We start from the raw sequence: 17,421 nt of genomic DNA on the forward strand, positions 1-17,421 counted from the left end.
GAGCCACCCACATCAACGACACGCCCCGGTTTCCGTGTCAACTAGGGCATTTCATCGCATACACGCGGAATAATCAGAAAAGCACAAGTGAACAACTCTGAATAATTCAAATAATCATAATATTTAAAACACCAGGATCAGGAATATAAAAATTAAAATGCATTTTAGTTAAAATTAAGAAAGTTCTGAAATAAATTTTTTCCAAAAGTGTAAGTTCCTCTTAAGTAACTCAAATTTTATGTTTAGATCAAGACCGTCTGATCAGAATCTAGAATCTTCTATTTTCGTGCTAAACTGATCTGACGGTCCAAAATAAAACACAAAATTTCAGTTACTGCAGGTGAAAATTTCTCCATAATTTATTGTTAAATACTTGAACCGTACAATAAGAGAGTAAGAACAGAGCAAAAGCAGCTCCAGTTTTATTATCTCTTGCATTTACTGAAGTGGCAATGGCGACAGTTACAGCAGAGAGGACGGAGGTGAGTTCGCCGGACAGGTCGTCGTCGTCGGGCGGCGCCTCCTCCGTAGGAGGGAGCGGGAGAGTGGTGGCGGAATACGCCGGGTGGGTGTACCACTTAGGCGTGAACACGATCGGGCACCAGTACTGCAATCTCCGGTATCTGATTCTTCGAGGCAATTGCTTGTTCATGTACAAGCGCGATCCTCACGAAAATCCTGGAGTTGTTAGTAATTAGTTGCAATTTCAGCTGTTTAATTTCGTTGCTTCAGCTTTACTCTTTTACTGAACTAATTTGTGCTTTATCAGGTTGATTTACGGATCAGTGCTTACTTTCAAAAATCAATTGAATTGGATCTAAATCAATTGAATTGGCATGTGAGATAATTTCAAACCTTTTTCTGATCAATTTTGTTTTAATCTCTTATCACAGAAGCCTATAAGGAAAGGTATTATTAGTCACACATTGATGCTACAAGAGCTGGGAAGAAGAAAAGTCAATACAGGGGTCTGTCTACAATCTTCTCTTATACATTTTGAGAGTTTTATCTTAATTTTGCTCAATTTTACATATTTTTAGTACTTTTCACCATTTATTTACTCCATTCACTACTGAAAAACCAAGTTTGGTCTGTTGAAAGATAACTTATTTACATGAATTTAGGCAATTTTTTGCATTAGTAATCATAACCTTAGAAGCAAAGATCTGAATCAACTTAGCTTCATTATAAGTCAAGTTTGGTTTAGATATAGATGCAAGAAGAAACTGGTGATACTTAATGGATTATACCTTCCGTTATGGTTTGGTGAAATGTAAGTTAAGGCAACATTTGCAAATAAATAATATATGTGTGGTGTTAGTTGTAAACATGAGAAACGTTGGGTGCTTTTATAAAATAATCTTATTTTCTTTAATTTAAATCCTTTTTTGGTTTTCAGGAATTTTATGTTCTTGGATTTTTCAATAGGCTGGATGGAACAAAGAAAGGAGAGGTTTGTAATCGTGTTTTATTGTTAAATCTCTCTCGAAATTATTTTTAACGTGTGGCTTTTTTTTATGTTTTTGTTAATAAGTTTTTTTTCACTTTGTATTCTTTACTAGATTGCCTGTGCAACTCCGGGGGAGTTATGCAAGTGGTATGAGGCATTCGAGCAAGCCAAACAACAAGTACAAACTGCAACTTATGTTATATGAAATTATATATACTTTTGTATTATATTCAAAAACAGTGATTTGTACCTATCTAAAAAAGCAGTAAAATTTTTCCAAAAAATATAAAATTTGTTCTCCAAGCACATTTTAATATGGATATCATGTTGATTGGTTCATATCGACTATTTGGACTTTGAAAATAAACATAAAGCATATGAGGCACAATGAGGCATGAAAGACACTAGGCATTTGAACCCTCCTCTATATTCAAATAGTTGATACATGAAAATATACCACAAATCATACTCAAAGTAACAAAATCAAAGCATTATGAATATAGTTATTTATCTTTCAGTGCCTTAAGCTGTTTAATTTTTTATTTTCCAGGATGAGTATGATCTGATGAGCAGAAGTGGTAGGCATAGGAGACTAAACACTGAGGATGAGTGTGTAAATTTTAACTATTAAGAATATTTTTAATATAAGTCCAGAAAATTAAATCAAGTGTTACCATACTGATATTGGCTTTGACTGGTGCTAAACCAAGCCATAGGATATACTTGCCCTTTCTCTTGGTATCGTGATATTTTAGTGTATAAATCCATGATCAATACCAATCCAACAACCACAAAAATTGATAAAATGAATGTTCAATGTAAGTTACTAACAAAAAAAAAGAATTTCAGGATAAATCTTGTGGGACACCGTCCTAGGGTTAGAAGATATGCGCAGCATGGGCTTGGAAAGCTTGTAAAAATAGGAAAAGGTGAAGCTTCATATTTTGGGACTTTCACCTACCAAAAAAAGAAAAATTTATAATTTGAGGCTTTGTTCAAATTTGTTCAAGGTTGTTACACATTGTATTTTATTTTCAATTTCTACTTAATTGGAATTGCAGGCCCAGAGATGCTACTTCGTCAGTCTTCAAAAATTGGTAGTGATAAAGTATTAAATGCACATGTTGATGATGAAACTGGAGATGCACTTGAAACACATGACTGGAGATGTGTTCGAACTGTCAATGGTACCTTTTATTCTTCTAATTGTTATTTATATAGTTGCGATTACTAAAAATGAGTAAATATGCAAGAAAGAGATGAATTTTAATGAAAAATTTGAAAAAGAAAGAACAAAAAGGAAAATGTGAATTAACATTTGACATGTGATATGTATCAACCACCCACCCACAAACAAAAAGTATCAGGGCTGTACCATTATGTATATGCATTTTGCAACATCTATAATATCTTTTAGTAAATATTTTATAAATCTGTTTCTCTGATATTTAGGTACTAGAATTTTTGAGGATGCTGCTAATTCCAAGGTACATACTAATCTGATTTGATTGTTTACTGAAATGTCTCAATTGCTTGAAAGAAATTTCAATATGTGTGGATCATATAATTTTTTTGTTGCTTGGCTACTTAATTTCAATAAAAATTAATGGCAAAAAGAAAACCCTGATATATGTAGGGAGTTGCTACCATGCTGATCAGATTTAATACCAAATGTACAACAAAAGGACAGTGTGCTTGAAATGCTTGTTCGAAACCTTGAAAAAATGGGGAATTTCATGTATACCCCTCAAAAATATTGAAATTACGTCTTCCCCCCGTCTAATATTCATAATATTATATTTGTCCATCTAAAGTTAAAAAACTCCCAAATTTACTCAATTTATTGACTTTTTAATTGATTAATGAAAATTCATTTTAAATTTATAAAAAAGTACCCATTTTACCCTTTTAAAAAATGCTTGTTCTATTTCGTAGTTCTCAAAGGGAATTCTCCTAAAATCAGTTGGGGTTGTAAATGCAAGTGCTGATTCTGTATTTGAGGTAGTTTTCAACCTGGACAGACGCAACAGATATGAGTAAGTTCTATTTTCATATTCTTCAAATCAAGCAGAGCCCTTGTATTTTTTTAATTTTGTGGATTTCTTTTAGTATATGTTTTGTATCCACCGTAAAAGGTCCTGAATTAGTTGTATACATGGTACTAATCATAGTAAAATTGTTAGTTAATTTTATTTATTTTTTAGGTGGGATGTTGTTACTGGAGATTTGGAGCTGGTGGAAACAATAGATGGACACTGTGACATTGTTTATGGGAAGTATGAGGCCAAGTACAAAACTTTGTAAGTACATCTATCGATTTTGGGAAAAAAAATGGGAAGATGGATGTTAATTTTAATTGCATGTAAATTATTTCTATATAACATAAGAAAATTTTCAGGTGGAGTTCCAAAAAGGACTTTCTTTTTTCACGAAAGTGGTTCCGGGGACAAGATGGCAACTATAGTAAGCAGTTGTTTCCTGTCTTTATATTGAGTGAGGCTATGGTACTATGCATAGCGCAGATTGGTCCGTACTACGGATCAATATTTTTGTTTTCAAATTTCAAATTGTCGATCTGAACCATGTTCTTTGAACATGGTGTTCATATGAAAATGTACTTGCAGAATAAATTTTACATTTTTGAGAATTTTCTTACTATTCTTTTGGATAGGTTGAAAATTACTACTTTTGAATAGTCCAGAATTTCTAGATCAAGTGATTTTCCACCTATCTAAAAAAATAGTATGAAAATTCTAAAAAAATGTAAAATATAGTCTACATGTACTTCTTCATATGGAGATCATGTTGAACGGTTCACATCAATTGTTTGGACTTTGAAAATAGAGATATTGATCTATAGTACAGACCAATATGCGGTATGCATACTACCGTAGCCTCACTCCTTCAAATTTATAGTTCATATTATTTTCTTTAGGAGAATCCTAACTCTCTCAATGTGTGCGTGTCCTTTAGTCATTTTGCAAATGCCTACTGCACACAAGAAAAAGCCTAATAAATCTGGATATCGCCGTGAAAAGATCCGTAAGTCTTTTTTCTTTTTCTGCTTTCAATAAATTCAGGCTTTTAAATTTACAATTAAAAAACTGCTTACTTTTGTGCAGCTTCCATTTGGGAAATTAAAAAGTTGGCCTCGTCACATCATATTTCAAAATGCCTTGTGACCCAAATGGTAGAAATGCAACCTAACTTTTGGGACAAGTGGAAGGGCAGTCTGTCGGCTAATTTTGAGATATCTATTCCATATTATTTGCTTTGCCAAGTAGCTGGTAAGTCGTGGTACTTATTTTTCACTTTCATCATATCTTTTATGTATTTTAAGTAAGGTACTGCAGTAAATATTTCTCAAGGGCACAAAACTGAGCTTCATTTCTCCTTGGTTCTGACTCAGTTTCATCCAACTTGGTAGTGCAATGATAAACATAGACGGGTACGTAATGGGTCAGGCGGAAACATTTTCATATCCTTACCCATTAAGTTAACGAAAAAAAAAAACTTTACCCTGACCAGCACCCGCACCCGATAAGCAAAAAAAATAAAAATAACTAACCTGTATCTGTCTTATCAAATACGATATGGGTCGGGTAAACAAATAAAAGGGTACCACTGGCACCCCTACCCCCAAGTGCATAGACAAACTCAAACTTAAGCTTGCATTCTGTAAAAATCATTGAATAAAACAAAAGAAAAAAAAGATGGAAAAAAAAAATCGAAAGCTCTTTTATCAGCCCCATACCAACCAGGAAAGCTCACTACTACCTCGAAGACCACTAAAATACCTATGCAAACCATCAGTTGTTTTTTCAAAGGTCTGGTCCCAGAATTTGCATCCCCTGGGATATCTCAAACTTGAGTTGATCTATGGAAAATCTGGACCATTCAAATTATTTCTGCACAGATCTCAAAGCACAATAGTACTGGCCCCTACATTCCGAATAGGCACCGAAAAAAACTTACACCGGCTATAGATAAACTGAAAATTTGAGATATCTTAGAGGATACAGACTCCCGGTCTCAGTAAGCATATAGACTGCTGCATGGTTTCTGCACTTAAAAATGTCCCAAATTGAGGTCATGAGATTTCATTTTTCTTTGATTCGACAACACAGGTCTACGTGAGTATTTTGCAGCCAATCCTGCGCTGACGTCAGAGTCTCCCACAGCAATCATGCAGCCAAAGTTCTTGACACATTCGTCAGTAAATTCTGATGCTGACAACGAGGATACTAATGATGAGTTTTATGATGCGATTGCAATTGACGAAGATGAAGAAGATAGTGACGAGGACAATGATGATTTTGTAGATTCCGATCCTGACAAGAATAGCATGGTTCTTTTATATGATCCTTCTTACCAAATTTTCCAAATGATTTCTTGGCACATGTCATTTTATCATCTTTTGATATAACAGCTATCAAGTAAAAATTCTAAAGTCAAGTGAAAAATAACTGTACAGCACTTTGATTTTTTGTCACCAACCAAATGACTTAGAAGGAGCACATTGCTTTGTTTCTTTTTCAGGGAGCAAAGATGAAGCTGAGGAATGTATCCTGGGCAATTGCTGGCTTAGCTTTGAAAAAAAATAAAGGTGATTTTTAAATGAGTAGGGTTAAAATGCTCCATTAGTTTCGTGCCCACATCATGCCTCACATCCTTATCTCCGTTTTCAAAGTCTAAACAATCGATCCGAACCGCTCAACGTGATCTCCATATTAAAATGTGCTTGGAGACCAAATTTATATTTTTTGGAACTTCTTTTACTTAAATTTCAGAATATAAAAAATTCGATTGGCCTGAATTATCTTTTGGTTGCTTTTTTCAAGCTTAGCTTTGAAAAAAGGTAAAGGTGATTTTTAATAATTACTTTCACTAATATCTTGATCCTTTTTGATACTTTGGCTTATTGTTGTATTATTTGGTAAAGCAGCTTCAGTAGTGGATATTGAACTAAATGCGACATCACCTCGTGTTGCAATTGATTGGAGTCAGTTAAATGGTTCATTAAGGCAAGCTAAAAGCGAACAAGAATCCAATTGCTGGTCAAGTCCTAGTGGAAATGGCTTCATGATAAGAGGCCAAACCTACTTAACCGATCACTCTAAGGTTTGTTGGTTGCTTTTACTGTACCATACCAGTATTTATTATATGATGAATGTTACTGGGTAAGTGCAGGCTGAGGATAGAGGTTTATCTGGAATAGAGATTATTATTCTAGCGTATAGTAGAATAGAGAGGGTTAATACTAGAATAAAGAAGAATAGAGGCTTATTTTCTGGAATAAAGCTTTTTATTCAAGTGTTGTAAATTCTTTTTCAGTTATTAATACAATCATTAGTAGGCATTCAGGCCACTAACCTTCAAAAAAAAGAAAGAAAGAAGAAATGCCTCTATATTTTAAAACACTATCCGATTGTGCTGCATTTTTTATCGTTATTTTGTTGTAGATTGCCGGAGGAGATCCTCTTTTGAAGCTTATGGCAGTGGATTGGCTAAAGGGCGAAGATCGCATTGATTCTATTGCACTTAACCCTAAATGCCTTGTTCAGGTAAACAAGGAGCTGTAGACTTTTACCTATGATATGACATTATTTTTTTTTTTTTTCATATCTTAAATTAAAGATTTACTTTTTACAGACTGAAGCTGGGAAGAAGATTCCCTTCATCCTTGTAGTGAATTTACAGGTGCATATTATAATCTTAAAAACTGTTGATATCCTTTATCTTATGATTCTTTCATATTAAATGTGTAATAATTTTCACAGATTCCAGCAACACCAAACTACAGCTTAGTGACTTACTATGCATCAGAGAGACCCATAAACAAAGAATCTTTACTTGGTCGGTTTGTAGAAGGAACTGATGTTTTTAGAGATTCCCGATTCAAACTCATACCAAGTATTGTAGAGGTACACAGTAAAAGTTTTTTAAATTTTGTTTTTTAACTTTTTTTGGTTAAAACATACATGTTAACTGGAAGAATTAAATTGGAGGTAACTTGCAAAAATTCTTGGATTACAAAATTCGGGCAAAATTTTTGTCAGAAAGGGCAGAGCATAAATTAGTTACCCGACAGGTGGTCACAATTAAACATGTCTATGTGCACATGATACATCATATATTTATGGATTAACTTTAGGTGTGATTTCGAAGCTCTATAATAAGAAAGTGCATTTATTGATTGAAATCAAATGAAATTTTTTTCCCAGGGCTATTGGATGGTGAAACGTGCAGTTGGTACTAAAGCATGCCTTTTAGGGAAAGCAGTCACATGCAAATACCTTCGCCAAGACAACTTCTTAGAGGTAATTCAATGCTTAAAATAATGTCTAAGCTGATACCAGTATATATTCTCTTTTCACATCTTAACCAAGGTCAATATGTGTAATGTTATCATTTTGTAGGTGTATTTTCATTTTGTATGTTTATATTGATTTTAGGGCCTATTGTCGTATTTTCATAAATAGTTTTCATGATTGGGCCTGAAGTACTGTCAAGTACTGTCAATATTTTTATTCATTTTCTTACACGACCATTTTTACTAATTAATATTAATATATGAGTGAGGCTATGGTGCTACACATAGCGTCGATTGGTCTGTACTATGGATTCATATTTTCTTTTTTAAGTGCAAACAGTCAATCCAAACAGCTAGACATGATCTCCATATGAAAATGTACTTAGTGATGAAATTTTACAAATTATAGAATTTTTGTACTATTTTTTGAGATTGGTAGAAAGTCACTACTTTGGATGGTCCAAAATTTTTAAATCCGGTGATTTTTTACCTATCTAAAAAAGTAATAAAATAATTCTAAAAAATGTAAAACTTGGTCTCCAATTATATTTTCAAAAAAGATGTCATGTTGAGTGGTTCAGATATGGGTTCATAGTACGGACTGGTCTGCGCTATGCATAGTTACTGTAGTCTCACTGTTAAAATATTTTTATTAATTTATATTATTTCAATTGTTATTTGTTGTTTTCGTTGTGCAGATTGATGTTGACATAGGTTCATCAACTGTTGCTAGGAGCATAATCAGTTTAGTTCTTGGATATATCACTGGAATAGTCGTTGATCTTGCTATTCTCATTGAGGTTTGCTGTGTATTTCTTATTTCAATTCCTTTACATAATCAAATTCAGCATCTTAACTTTAAATTTCAATAGTCCTAATGAAGTAAGGTTAAAATGCCCCATTGTTTTCATGCCCCAATCATGCCTCGTATCCTTATCTCCGTTTTCAGAGTCCCAAATAGTCGATCCGAACCGCTCAACACGATTTCCATATTAAAATGTGCTTGGAGACCAAATTTTATATTTTTAAAAAAAGTTGACTAATTTTTTAGATAAATAGAAAATCACTGTTTTTCAAAAGGTTATTTTGTGCCTATCTAAAAATCAGTAAAAACTTTCCAAAAATTATAAAATTTGGTCTCCAAGCACACTTTAACATGGAGATCATGTTGAGTGGTTTGGATCGACTGTTTGGACTTTGAAAATAGAGGTAAAATATGAGAGATATGATTGGCATTTTAACCCGACTTGTCCTAATATATAGATGGAGAATCTCACAAGACTTGAAAGAAAACTTTTCTTGTTCTATAATACGGTACCAGTAACACATTTTGCTACAAATTGAACTTTTCAGGGGAGGGAAGAGAAAGAATTACCAGAATATATCCTTGGTACAGTCCGGTTGAACCGGATAAAACTCGACTCAGCTATCACCATTTAGAGAACTTCCTATAAATCGATTCCGAAGTATCTGGGTTAATATTTTTTGTACATTCGTCTGGGTGATATCTTAGAGGTAAAATTTTTAATTGAGTACATAATGTGAGTGCTTGTATGAATATTCCTAGTTGTGCAATTAAAAAACCCTGTAAAATATTCGAAACTCAAAAACATTATTAAGTAAATTGAATTCTCTCCTCCTATTTTAACCCTAACTTTTTTTTTCTTGACTTTACCAAAATGTAATGTAGGTTCAATAATTCGTGAACCGTTGATTTGAACCGTTCAACATGAATTCCATATGAAAATGTCCCTGTAAATCAAATGTTACAATTTTTTTTAGATAAATAGGAAAGCACTTGATCTAAAGATTTTGAACCATTGAAAAATAATGATTTTTTAACTGTTTAAAAACATAGTAAAATAATTCGGAAAGATATAAAATCTAGTATGCAAGTACATCTTTATATGGAGATCATGTTGAACTGATTAGATCAACTATTTGAATTTTAAAAACAAAAATATTGATCCATAATACGGACCAATCTGCACTATGCATAGTACCACAACCTCACTAAATGAGCTGTTGTTTAAAATTTTTGCAAAAAAATGAACTTTATATTTAGCTGTCGTTTAGAATTTTATGGATTTGAGAGTATTTCTAATTTCGATTTTTTCATTGGAAACTGTTGTTAGACATGTAGTCAAGAAAGCTGAACTCTGGAAAAAAAAAAAAAAAAAAAAAAACACTGGACGCCATAGTCAATGGCGTTCAGAGAGGAAAAAAAATAAATATTCACAGAAGCAAATTGATGATTTTTTTAGAAGTCACGACATCAATTGATGTCCCAATTCTTCTCTTATTTTCTGAAATTGTAAAATCGATCAGTGAAATAACAACGATTAAACTATTGATTTATTGATTCGGTCTAGACTTGGGGGCGACCGGTCCCATACCCATCAGTCAATTGACAACTCGATTTTTTCAATTTCCAAGTTAAAAAATTGATTATCTTTGCGCCATTTTCATGATATAACAGCGAAGCGGGACACATTTGACTGGACATTAGACTTAAATCGGTCTGATGTAATTTGTTTCATAATTTGTGCGTTTTGTTTCAATATCCGTGCGTGCCACTTCAAAGACATATATTTATCTTATTTCCTTCCCTGTCATGGAAACGGAACGTGTATTATAAAAATTGTATTCAAATCGATTCAATCTCCACTCGAAACTGTCTGATAGACCGAACTATTGATCCTGTCGCTCCAAATCTAGATTGAATCAATAATTCATTCATTCCTATTTTTGAAAAAAAAAAATCATCAATTTGTTTTCTCACTAACTGATTTTATAATTTCAATGTCCACTGAACGGTTTGAATTTGTCATTTAAAACCAATTTAATAGGTTTTAGAACTGATACTACAACAAAGTAGACATTTTTTGCAAGGAAAAAAACGCATTTATGACGGTCGTCCGTCGCAAAAAGTACTATTGCAAAAAGAAAAAACTGAACAATGAGAGTAATCCGTCGCAAAAAGTCACTTTTTTATCCTCGCGAAAAGTATCTCATTCTTGTTGTGTGAGTTCACAAAGAGATTTAGTGAACATAGGAACATCCTAGTTCTACTCGATAAGTACATGCTTCCCCCTAGGTTTGTCCAATCAAGATTCATATCATGATCTACATTCTTCATTTGTGAATCTGGATTGAGAATTGAATTGTATTAGAGGTGCAAAGTTTGTAAACTTATTTTAGATCATATCTGTACGTTGCACATGGATAATTAATTTCGGATTTTCAGTTAATATGGCAGAAGTCAGATAACATAGCAAGTACAATATGAAAAATAACACAGAAGAAATAGTGGGTTAAATGAGCATTAAATTTGAATCAGCCTCAAATTGCTTGAAATATTAATAGGGTTTATCACTTGTCCAACAGCTTTGTACCAGTAAGAAAATATCCAAATAAGATTAATTCATCAAATTTCTTGCAGTTCACAATTCTACTAATTTGAAAAATAACCAATGATGTTAATCAAAGATACATCAGTTGTATGAGAAAAACAAGAAATAGTTACATTGACTGAAGTCAAGTCAAGCTTAATTTGAATCAAATTAGGGTGAATATTGTGTCAGAAAAGATTCATATATGGGGGTAGACTACAAAATGTTTTTAATAATAAAATGTATCCATCGCACACCACTGTTGAAAAGCAATTCTTCAAGTCATACCTCAATTTTCCACCCGTGGGGCCCGTTCCAGGAAATCCAGATCCTAAATTCGGTCCTATCATGCATCCGATATAGCTGAATTAGTTATCAAATTTAGCAAGGAATTGGAAATTGTAAGTTGTATCTATTTTAATCTTTAAACTATATATGCTGATAATAATTGTTGTTTTTAGCTGCTGATTCTGACTATGTTTTTATTTAATTTTTTTTTTTTTGAGATAGAAAGATTGAGATGATCCAGTGATCAGACGTCACGACTCTTTATCTGAGTTTCAAATTTACGACTTCCCACACAAAAAGTATCCTTTACCACTAACTAGATTAAAAACTGATTCTTGATTCTTGATTTTGACTATGTTATGTTATGCTTCTAAAACGACCATTAGTTGGTTTTGAACAGATAACTGGCTTTAAGATAAATTTTGGTGAGTTTGAAATACCGAGTCTCTGAATTTGGATAATATGAAAAGTTAGCATCATGCTTTATGCAACCATTCTAAGCTGTCAGGTAGGTAAATTGCCAATTAAGTGGTGGTCCTTTTACATTAGAAAAATCATACAAAAAGTAATTGCAAGATGTGAACGGGAGAAAAAAAATCTTGCAAATTCATGCATTTCCATCCATTCATTCAGTTCTCCAGTCAACTCTGATAGTCTTCTTCTACTAACTTATTGGAATGATAAATAGCATCATAGAAGATAGCCATTAATTAAAGATATCCTCTTACAACACTTGACAAACCAATCAAAAAAAAAAATGGGAGGTTTACATCTCTTACTTCTCATATGCTTCTTCTCCTTTCATCTTCCATCAAACAGCCTTGGCACAAATGAAACTGACATGTTAGCACTTCTCTCCTTCAAGTCTCTCATATCCAATAGCCCGTTCGAGGTATTATCATCATGGAATGAAACTCTACACTATTGTCAATGGCAAGGCGTAAGGTGCGGCAACCGCCATCCTGACAGAGTAACTTCTCTCTCTCTAGGTTCATTAAGTTTGTCAGGCCGTATATCACCTTCTCTGGCAAATCTCACATTTCTCAAAAATTTGAATCTTTCAGATAACCAGATTACTGGTAACATCCCAGCAGAGCTTGGTCATTTGAGTAGATTGCAAAATCTGAATTTGAGTGTGAATAACCTTGCCGGAAACATCCCATCAACTCTTGGTAATTGTTCCAGTTTAGAATTACTTAATCTGAGAAACAATAATCTTCAAGGATCCATCCCTTCCAATCTAATGCAATGTAAAAACTTGCGAACAATGCAATTGAGAAATAACTTGCTTGTAGGAGGCATACCTCCGCAGTTTGGTTTCCTAGAACTACTTGAAGTATTGGATCTAAGTACAAATAATCTTACAAAATCTATCCCAAGCACCTTAGGCAACCTTACGCATCTGGTAAGTCTTCATCTAGATGGAAATAATTTAGATGGTTTCATCCCGCCTTCACTCGGCCAACTAAAGGCTCTCGAGCACCTTGTCCTCGCTAGCAACTATTTGTCAGGCAAGATACCACATTCAATTTATAACCTCTCAGCCATGGTTGTCCTGAGTTTTGGTGGAAATCAGCTTGACGGAAATCTTCCTTCTAACATTTGTGATGCATTTCAGAACCTACAATACCTACTAATGCACAGAAATCAATTTAATGGAGAGATTCCAATATCCATATCCAATTGTTCAGCCATGATTATGATTGATTTAAGCTCAAACAATTTCATAGGCACAATACCAGATAGTATAGGAACCTTACAAAACCTTTCTACGCTCAGCCTGTCTACAAATCAAATTAAGGCCACCGGTGACGATTGGAGATTCTTTGATTCTTTAATCAACTGTACATTTCTACGAGTATTGAATCTTGGAGACAACCAACTCCAAGGAAAGCTACCTAGTTCTATAGCAAATCTCTCAACTAGTCTTTACTATTTAGGACTTTACCTGAATCCAATTTCAGGAAATATTCCTGCAGAGGTAGGAAAACTAACCAACCTTATAACCTTAGAACTAGGTCTTACATTACTTGAAGGAACTATCCCAAAAGAAATCGGAAATATTTGGAATTTGGAATCTTTAGGCCTATCAGGAAACATGTTATCAGGTGAAATCCCATCAACTTTAGGTAACCTCACCCATATGAATGGGCTCCATCTCGAGAACAATGCATTCACTGGGAGTATACCAGAGGAATTAAGCAATATGCAAGTACTAAATACCTTGAATCTTTCAAATAATAAATTGATAGGCTCAATCCCAAAGAAACTCTTCAATCTTCATTCACTTTCTATCAGCCTTGACTTGTCAAATAACTATTTGAATGGATCACTACCAGTAGAAATTGGTCATTTAAACAATGTAGCAGAAATTCACCTATCAAATAACAAATTAACTGGTCAAATTCCTAGCACAATCGATGGGTGCCAAATACTTCAAATACTTTATCTTGATGGAAACCAGTTGAATGGGTCTATTCCCTTCTCTTTGAGCAACATGATAGGGTTGCAAAATCTTGATATCTCCAACAATGCTTTATCTGGTCCAGTGCCTGAATTTATTGGTCAGATGAAACTTCAGTATTTGAATATTTCCTTTAACAATTTTGAGGGGGAATTGCCAAAAGACGGGGTTTTCAGGAATTCTAGTGCAGTAGACATAAGAGGAAATTCAAAACTTTGTGGCGGAATACCTGAAATGAATCTACCCAAATGTGTTTTAGATAACCGAAGGAAGAAGCACTATTCCAAAATTATCATTGTAATAACTTGTTGCATAGGCGGTATTATATGCTTGTGTATAAGCATGTTTTTGATAGCCCGTTTTTGTTGGAAAAAGGGATATCAGAATAATCCCCTACCATTTGTGGCCAAAAATTCTGAGTATCAAAAAGTGTCATACAATGACATTCTCAGGGCAACGGATCATTTCTCGTCGGAGAATCTAATTGGAAGAGGTACTTTTGGAACTGTTTACAAAGCTCCGATGAAATTTGAGAACGTGACAAATGTTGCTGTAAAGGTATTGAATCTCAAGCAACATGGCGCTTCTAGAAGTTTCTTGTCTGAATGTGAGGTATTAAGAAAAGTCAGACACAGAAATCTTATCAAAGTTTTAAGTTCATGCTCTAGCATAGACCACCATGGTAATGATTTTAAGGCTTTGATTTTTGAGTTCATGCTTAATGGCAGCTTAGAAACATGGTTGCATCCCGATGCATGTACAAATAGGCCATTTAGGAGTCTCAGCCTAATCCAGAGGCTAAATATAGCAATCGATGTTGCGACAGCGTTGGACTATCTTCATAACCATGGGCCCGCTCCTATCGTACATTGTGATCTTAAACCTAGCAATGTGCTTTTGGATGAAGACATGACTGCACATGTGGGTGATTTCGGGCTTGCCAGATTTCTAGTTCAACCTGATTCTACGTCTTCTCTGTTGACAGGAAGTACAACTGGACTTAGAGGTTCCATCGGTTATATTCCCCCAGGTACAAGCTTATTCTTCTGAGAAATTAATTTTGTGTTTATTATTTATTTTACCTTTTCTACCCTATCATGGTACAGAAAGAATTGCTTCAACAAAATTTGCTCTGTCTCATATGCTCTTTTAATTGTCTTAATACATGGTCCCAAACCTAGTTAGCTCCTAGCTATTAAATTGATATGTTAATAGTAAGTAACCAAGCTTTCAGAAGGCCAAATTAAATCAATGTATCATACATACTGAAAAAAGGGTGGTCAATTCATTTTTCCCAGGATATTTGGCACGGCTCGTATGTTTGAATTGAAAAGGAAAAATAGCACTATTTTACTGAACTTTGTGCATTATTTGTAGAAGGGTATGATTGTAAGTTTGTCATTTTTTAGAATATGGCATGGGAGGTCAGGCATCGGTTGAAGGAGATGCATACAGCTATGGCATTCTAGTGCTTGAGATGTTTACTGGCGTAAGCCCCACTGACGAAAGGTTCAGAGATGGATTGAGCCTCCACATGTACGTTGAGATGGCTTTCTCTGATCATGTTACTGAAATAATCGACCACAAATTGTTCCCGGTCAATGATGGAGGAGATAAATCAAATTCACAGGACATTCACGATTGCTTGGTTTCAGTGATTCGATGCGGTCTCTTGTGCTCCAAGTTGTCCCCAAAAGAACGCAATGGGATCAAAGAAGTTGTCAAGGAGTTAAATTGGGCTCGGGTGAAGCTGCTGAGATGAGAGAGATCAAAAGTGACAAATCGAATATGAGGTTCATGAGCTATGGAATTCATCATTAGTATTGTTATTAATGTGTATATTTGTATATGTACCTGATGGAAATTTGGATACAGCAATTGGATAGTGAACAGCTGCTGGTAAACCTAACAGTGATATATATATATGTGTGTGTGTGTGATATGCCTAGTTAGTAACTTAGTATAGTACTCAATGTGCAGTCCAGGTTCTGTCACATAAAAATTATTCAATACTGTACCTGGTCAGATTATTATCTCTTGAACCAACAGCACACAAAAGTAATCAATGAGAAAAAAGTTCTAATTTTAGCCAAATAAAAATATTACACTTATATATATAGACCTGTTACCAAGTTAGCACGGTTATTTAAGGTTTTAAATTTTTCAACTAATATTATTATTTAAGGTTTCATTATATACAATTTTTTAGCATTAAATTTATCTTGTTGACACCATATGAATAATATTCTTACTCTTTTTATTTAAATAAAAAATTACTTCTGGAGGTTTTAATTTAGTTAGACAAGTAGGCTGCTACATTTGGATCCTCCTCTCTTACTTTTGAATTTAGATACTGTTTTCCAATGCTTGGATTCCCTCATCTTTTGAGAAAAAGTACAATTTTCACTAGTATTATCACAGATAGCTTTTAAAACATTTTATATATGGACCATCTTTTGAACTCACAAAGTTATCATTTTAGTCCATACCAGAATTTGAATCATTATTTTGTCTCATCTTTAGTGAGAAATAATTGTTCCAACCACCTCAGTTGTCATTGGTCGAAACACGTACTATTCTCATATAAAAATGTAAAAAGTGATTCAAAATGAATCAAAACATTCCTCAGTTTAAATAGCAGATGCATGATGCCATGGAAGCTTCAAACGCTATATATATATATATATTTCTGTCAATGTTGGCCAAAGCATTGAGATAAGATTACTAAACCTATAGCCACATTCCATTGCTGAGTATGCCAGAGGTTAGTCCAAAGTCCAAACCCACAAAAAAAATTGTATATAATGAAAGCCAAATTCCATCATCAATTAACCAACATTAATTGCAAGTGATACAATATCATATCAAACTATAAAAATAAGCAAAGAGCATTACTTCTCTGTAAAATACAACATAAAAAACATGAACTTGAGAATTCTTCTAATGTAAAATTACTTATCAAGTTCGGCACAAAAAGCTGCAACAAAAACTAGTCAAAATAACACTAAAATTTCATTACTATTAAGTTCGACACATGATTGCCATACATTAATTAATGTAGAGCTAACTAAGGAACTTTATCTCCTTGTGTCTGTATTAGTTCTCTTTACACTTATTGTAAATGCATTAATATCAAATATGATTTAAAGCAGGAATAAAACAAGTATTGTGTTTTTTCGGCTTAAAAGCGGTATCAATAAATACTGTTTCACCAATCGCTATGTCATATGTATCGATCACATTCTTCTATTTTTACCCTTACTTTTTTGTCTTGTTATACGACTTTACCAAAGTGTAATCTAGATTCAATAATTCGAGCTTCTTATTTGTATAATTTGACTGCCAATTTGAATCTGATCAAGTTCAGAGGTTTAGTATAATACTCAGTCTGATGGTTTTTAGATTAAGACCCTTTTGGTTTGAATCTGGTTAAAAGTGTTAAAATTAGAGACGTCTGTGTTTACAAAAGATGGTGTTTTGAGGAGGTATTTGATTTACAAAAGCAAGCCCAAGG

The 17,421-nt window shown here is 33.7% G+C and overlaps 2 protein-coding genes across 8 annotated transcripts; both read left to right on the top strand.

Moving 5' to 3' along the window:
* The first annotated feature begins 366 nt into the window (after nt 1-366).
* LOC144546268 (ENHANCED DISEASE RESISTANCE protein (DUF1336)) lies at nt 367-9,399 on the top strand. Of its 6 annotated transcripts, XM_078294816.1 has the most exons (23): nt 389-416; nt 451-686; nt 894-968; nt 1,400-1,453; nt 1,563-1,646; nt 2,001-2,059; nt 2,300-2,379; nt 2,512-2,637; nt 2,903-2,937; nt 3,386-3,486; nt 3,655-3,750; nt 3,849-3,913; nt 4,424-4,492; nt 4,573-4,737; nt 5,578-5,798; nt 5,990-6,056; nt 6,393-6,571; nt 6,913-7,014; nt 7,103-7,150; nt 7,231-7,374; nt 7,675-7,770; nt 8,462-8,563; nt 9,117-9,399. In XM_078294816.1, exons 2-23 carry the CDS (start codon nt 453-455, stop codon nt 9,201-9,203), a joined length of 2,289 nt encoding a protein of 762 aa, XP_078150942.1. In that variant the 5' UTR covers nt 389-416; nt 451-452; the 3' UTR covers nt 9,204-9,399. The 6 variants fall into 6 exon arrangements, with proteins under 6 accessions (XP_078150945.1, XP_078150946.1, XP_078150941.1 ...); XM_078294819.1 differs by having other exon boundaries at nt 367-686; nt 1,563-1,628; XM_078294820.1 differs by having other exon boundaries at nt 367-686; nt 1,563-1,628; nt 6,396-6,571.
* A 2,730-nt stretch (nt 9,400-12,129) lies between these two features.
* On the top strand, nt 12,130-15,690 carry LOC144546375 (receptor kinase-like protein Xa21). 2 transcript variants are annotated; one of them, XM_078294916.1, is made up of 3 exons: nt 12,306-12,413; nt 12,508-14,937; nt 15,317-15,690. In XM_078294916.1, the coding sequence occupies exons 2-3, from the start codon at nt 12,687-12,689 to the stop codon at nt 15,667-15,669; spliced, it is 2,604 nt and encodes an 867-aa protein (XP_078151042.1). In that variant the 5' UTR covers nt 12,306-12,413; nt 12,508-12,686; the 3' UTR covers nt 15,670-15,690. The 2 variants fall into 2 exon arrangements, with proteins under 2 accessions (XP_078151041.1, XP_078151042.1); XM_078294915.1 differs by having other exon boundaries at nt 12,130-14,937.
* Nucleotides 15,691-17,421: the final 1,731 nt, after the last annotated feature.

This window comes from Carex rostrata, chromosome 29, assembly GCF_964058835.1.
Source record: "Carex rostrata chromosome 29, lpCarRost1.2, whole genome shotgun sequence".
NCBI classification, from domain to species: domain Eukaryota; kingdom Viridiplantae; phylum Streptophyta; class Magnoliopsida; order Poales; family Cyperaceae; genus Carex; species Carex rostrata.

Coding starts and splice junctions, on each gene's coding strand:
- LOC144546375 (XM_078294915.1), top strand. CDS start 12,201: ATGGGAGGTTTACATCTCTTACTTCTCATATGCTTCTTCTCCTTTCAT. Junction 14,938..15,316: donor CATCGGTTATATTCCCCCAG/GTACAAGCTTAT, acceptor GTCATTTTTTAG/AATATGGCATGGGAGGTCAG.
- LOC144546268 (XM_078294815.1), top strand. CDS start 453: ATGGCGACAGTTACAGCAGAGAGGACGGAGGTGAGTTCGCCGGACAGG. Junction 3,487..3,654: donor GACAGACGCAACAGATATGA/GTAAGTTCTATT, acceptor TTTATTTTTTAG/GTGGGATGTTGTTACTGGAG. Junction 7,015..7,102: donor ACCCTAAATGCCTTGTTCAG/GTAAACAAGGAG, acceptor TACTTTTTACAG/ACTGAAGCTGGGAAGAAGAT.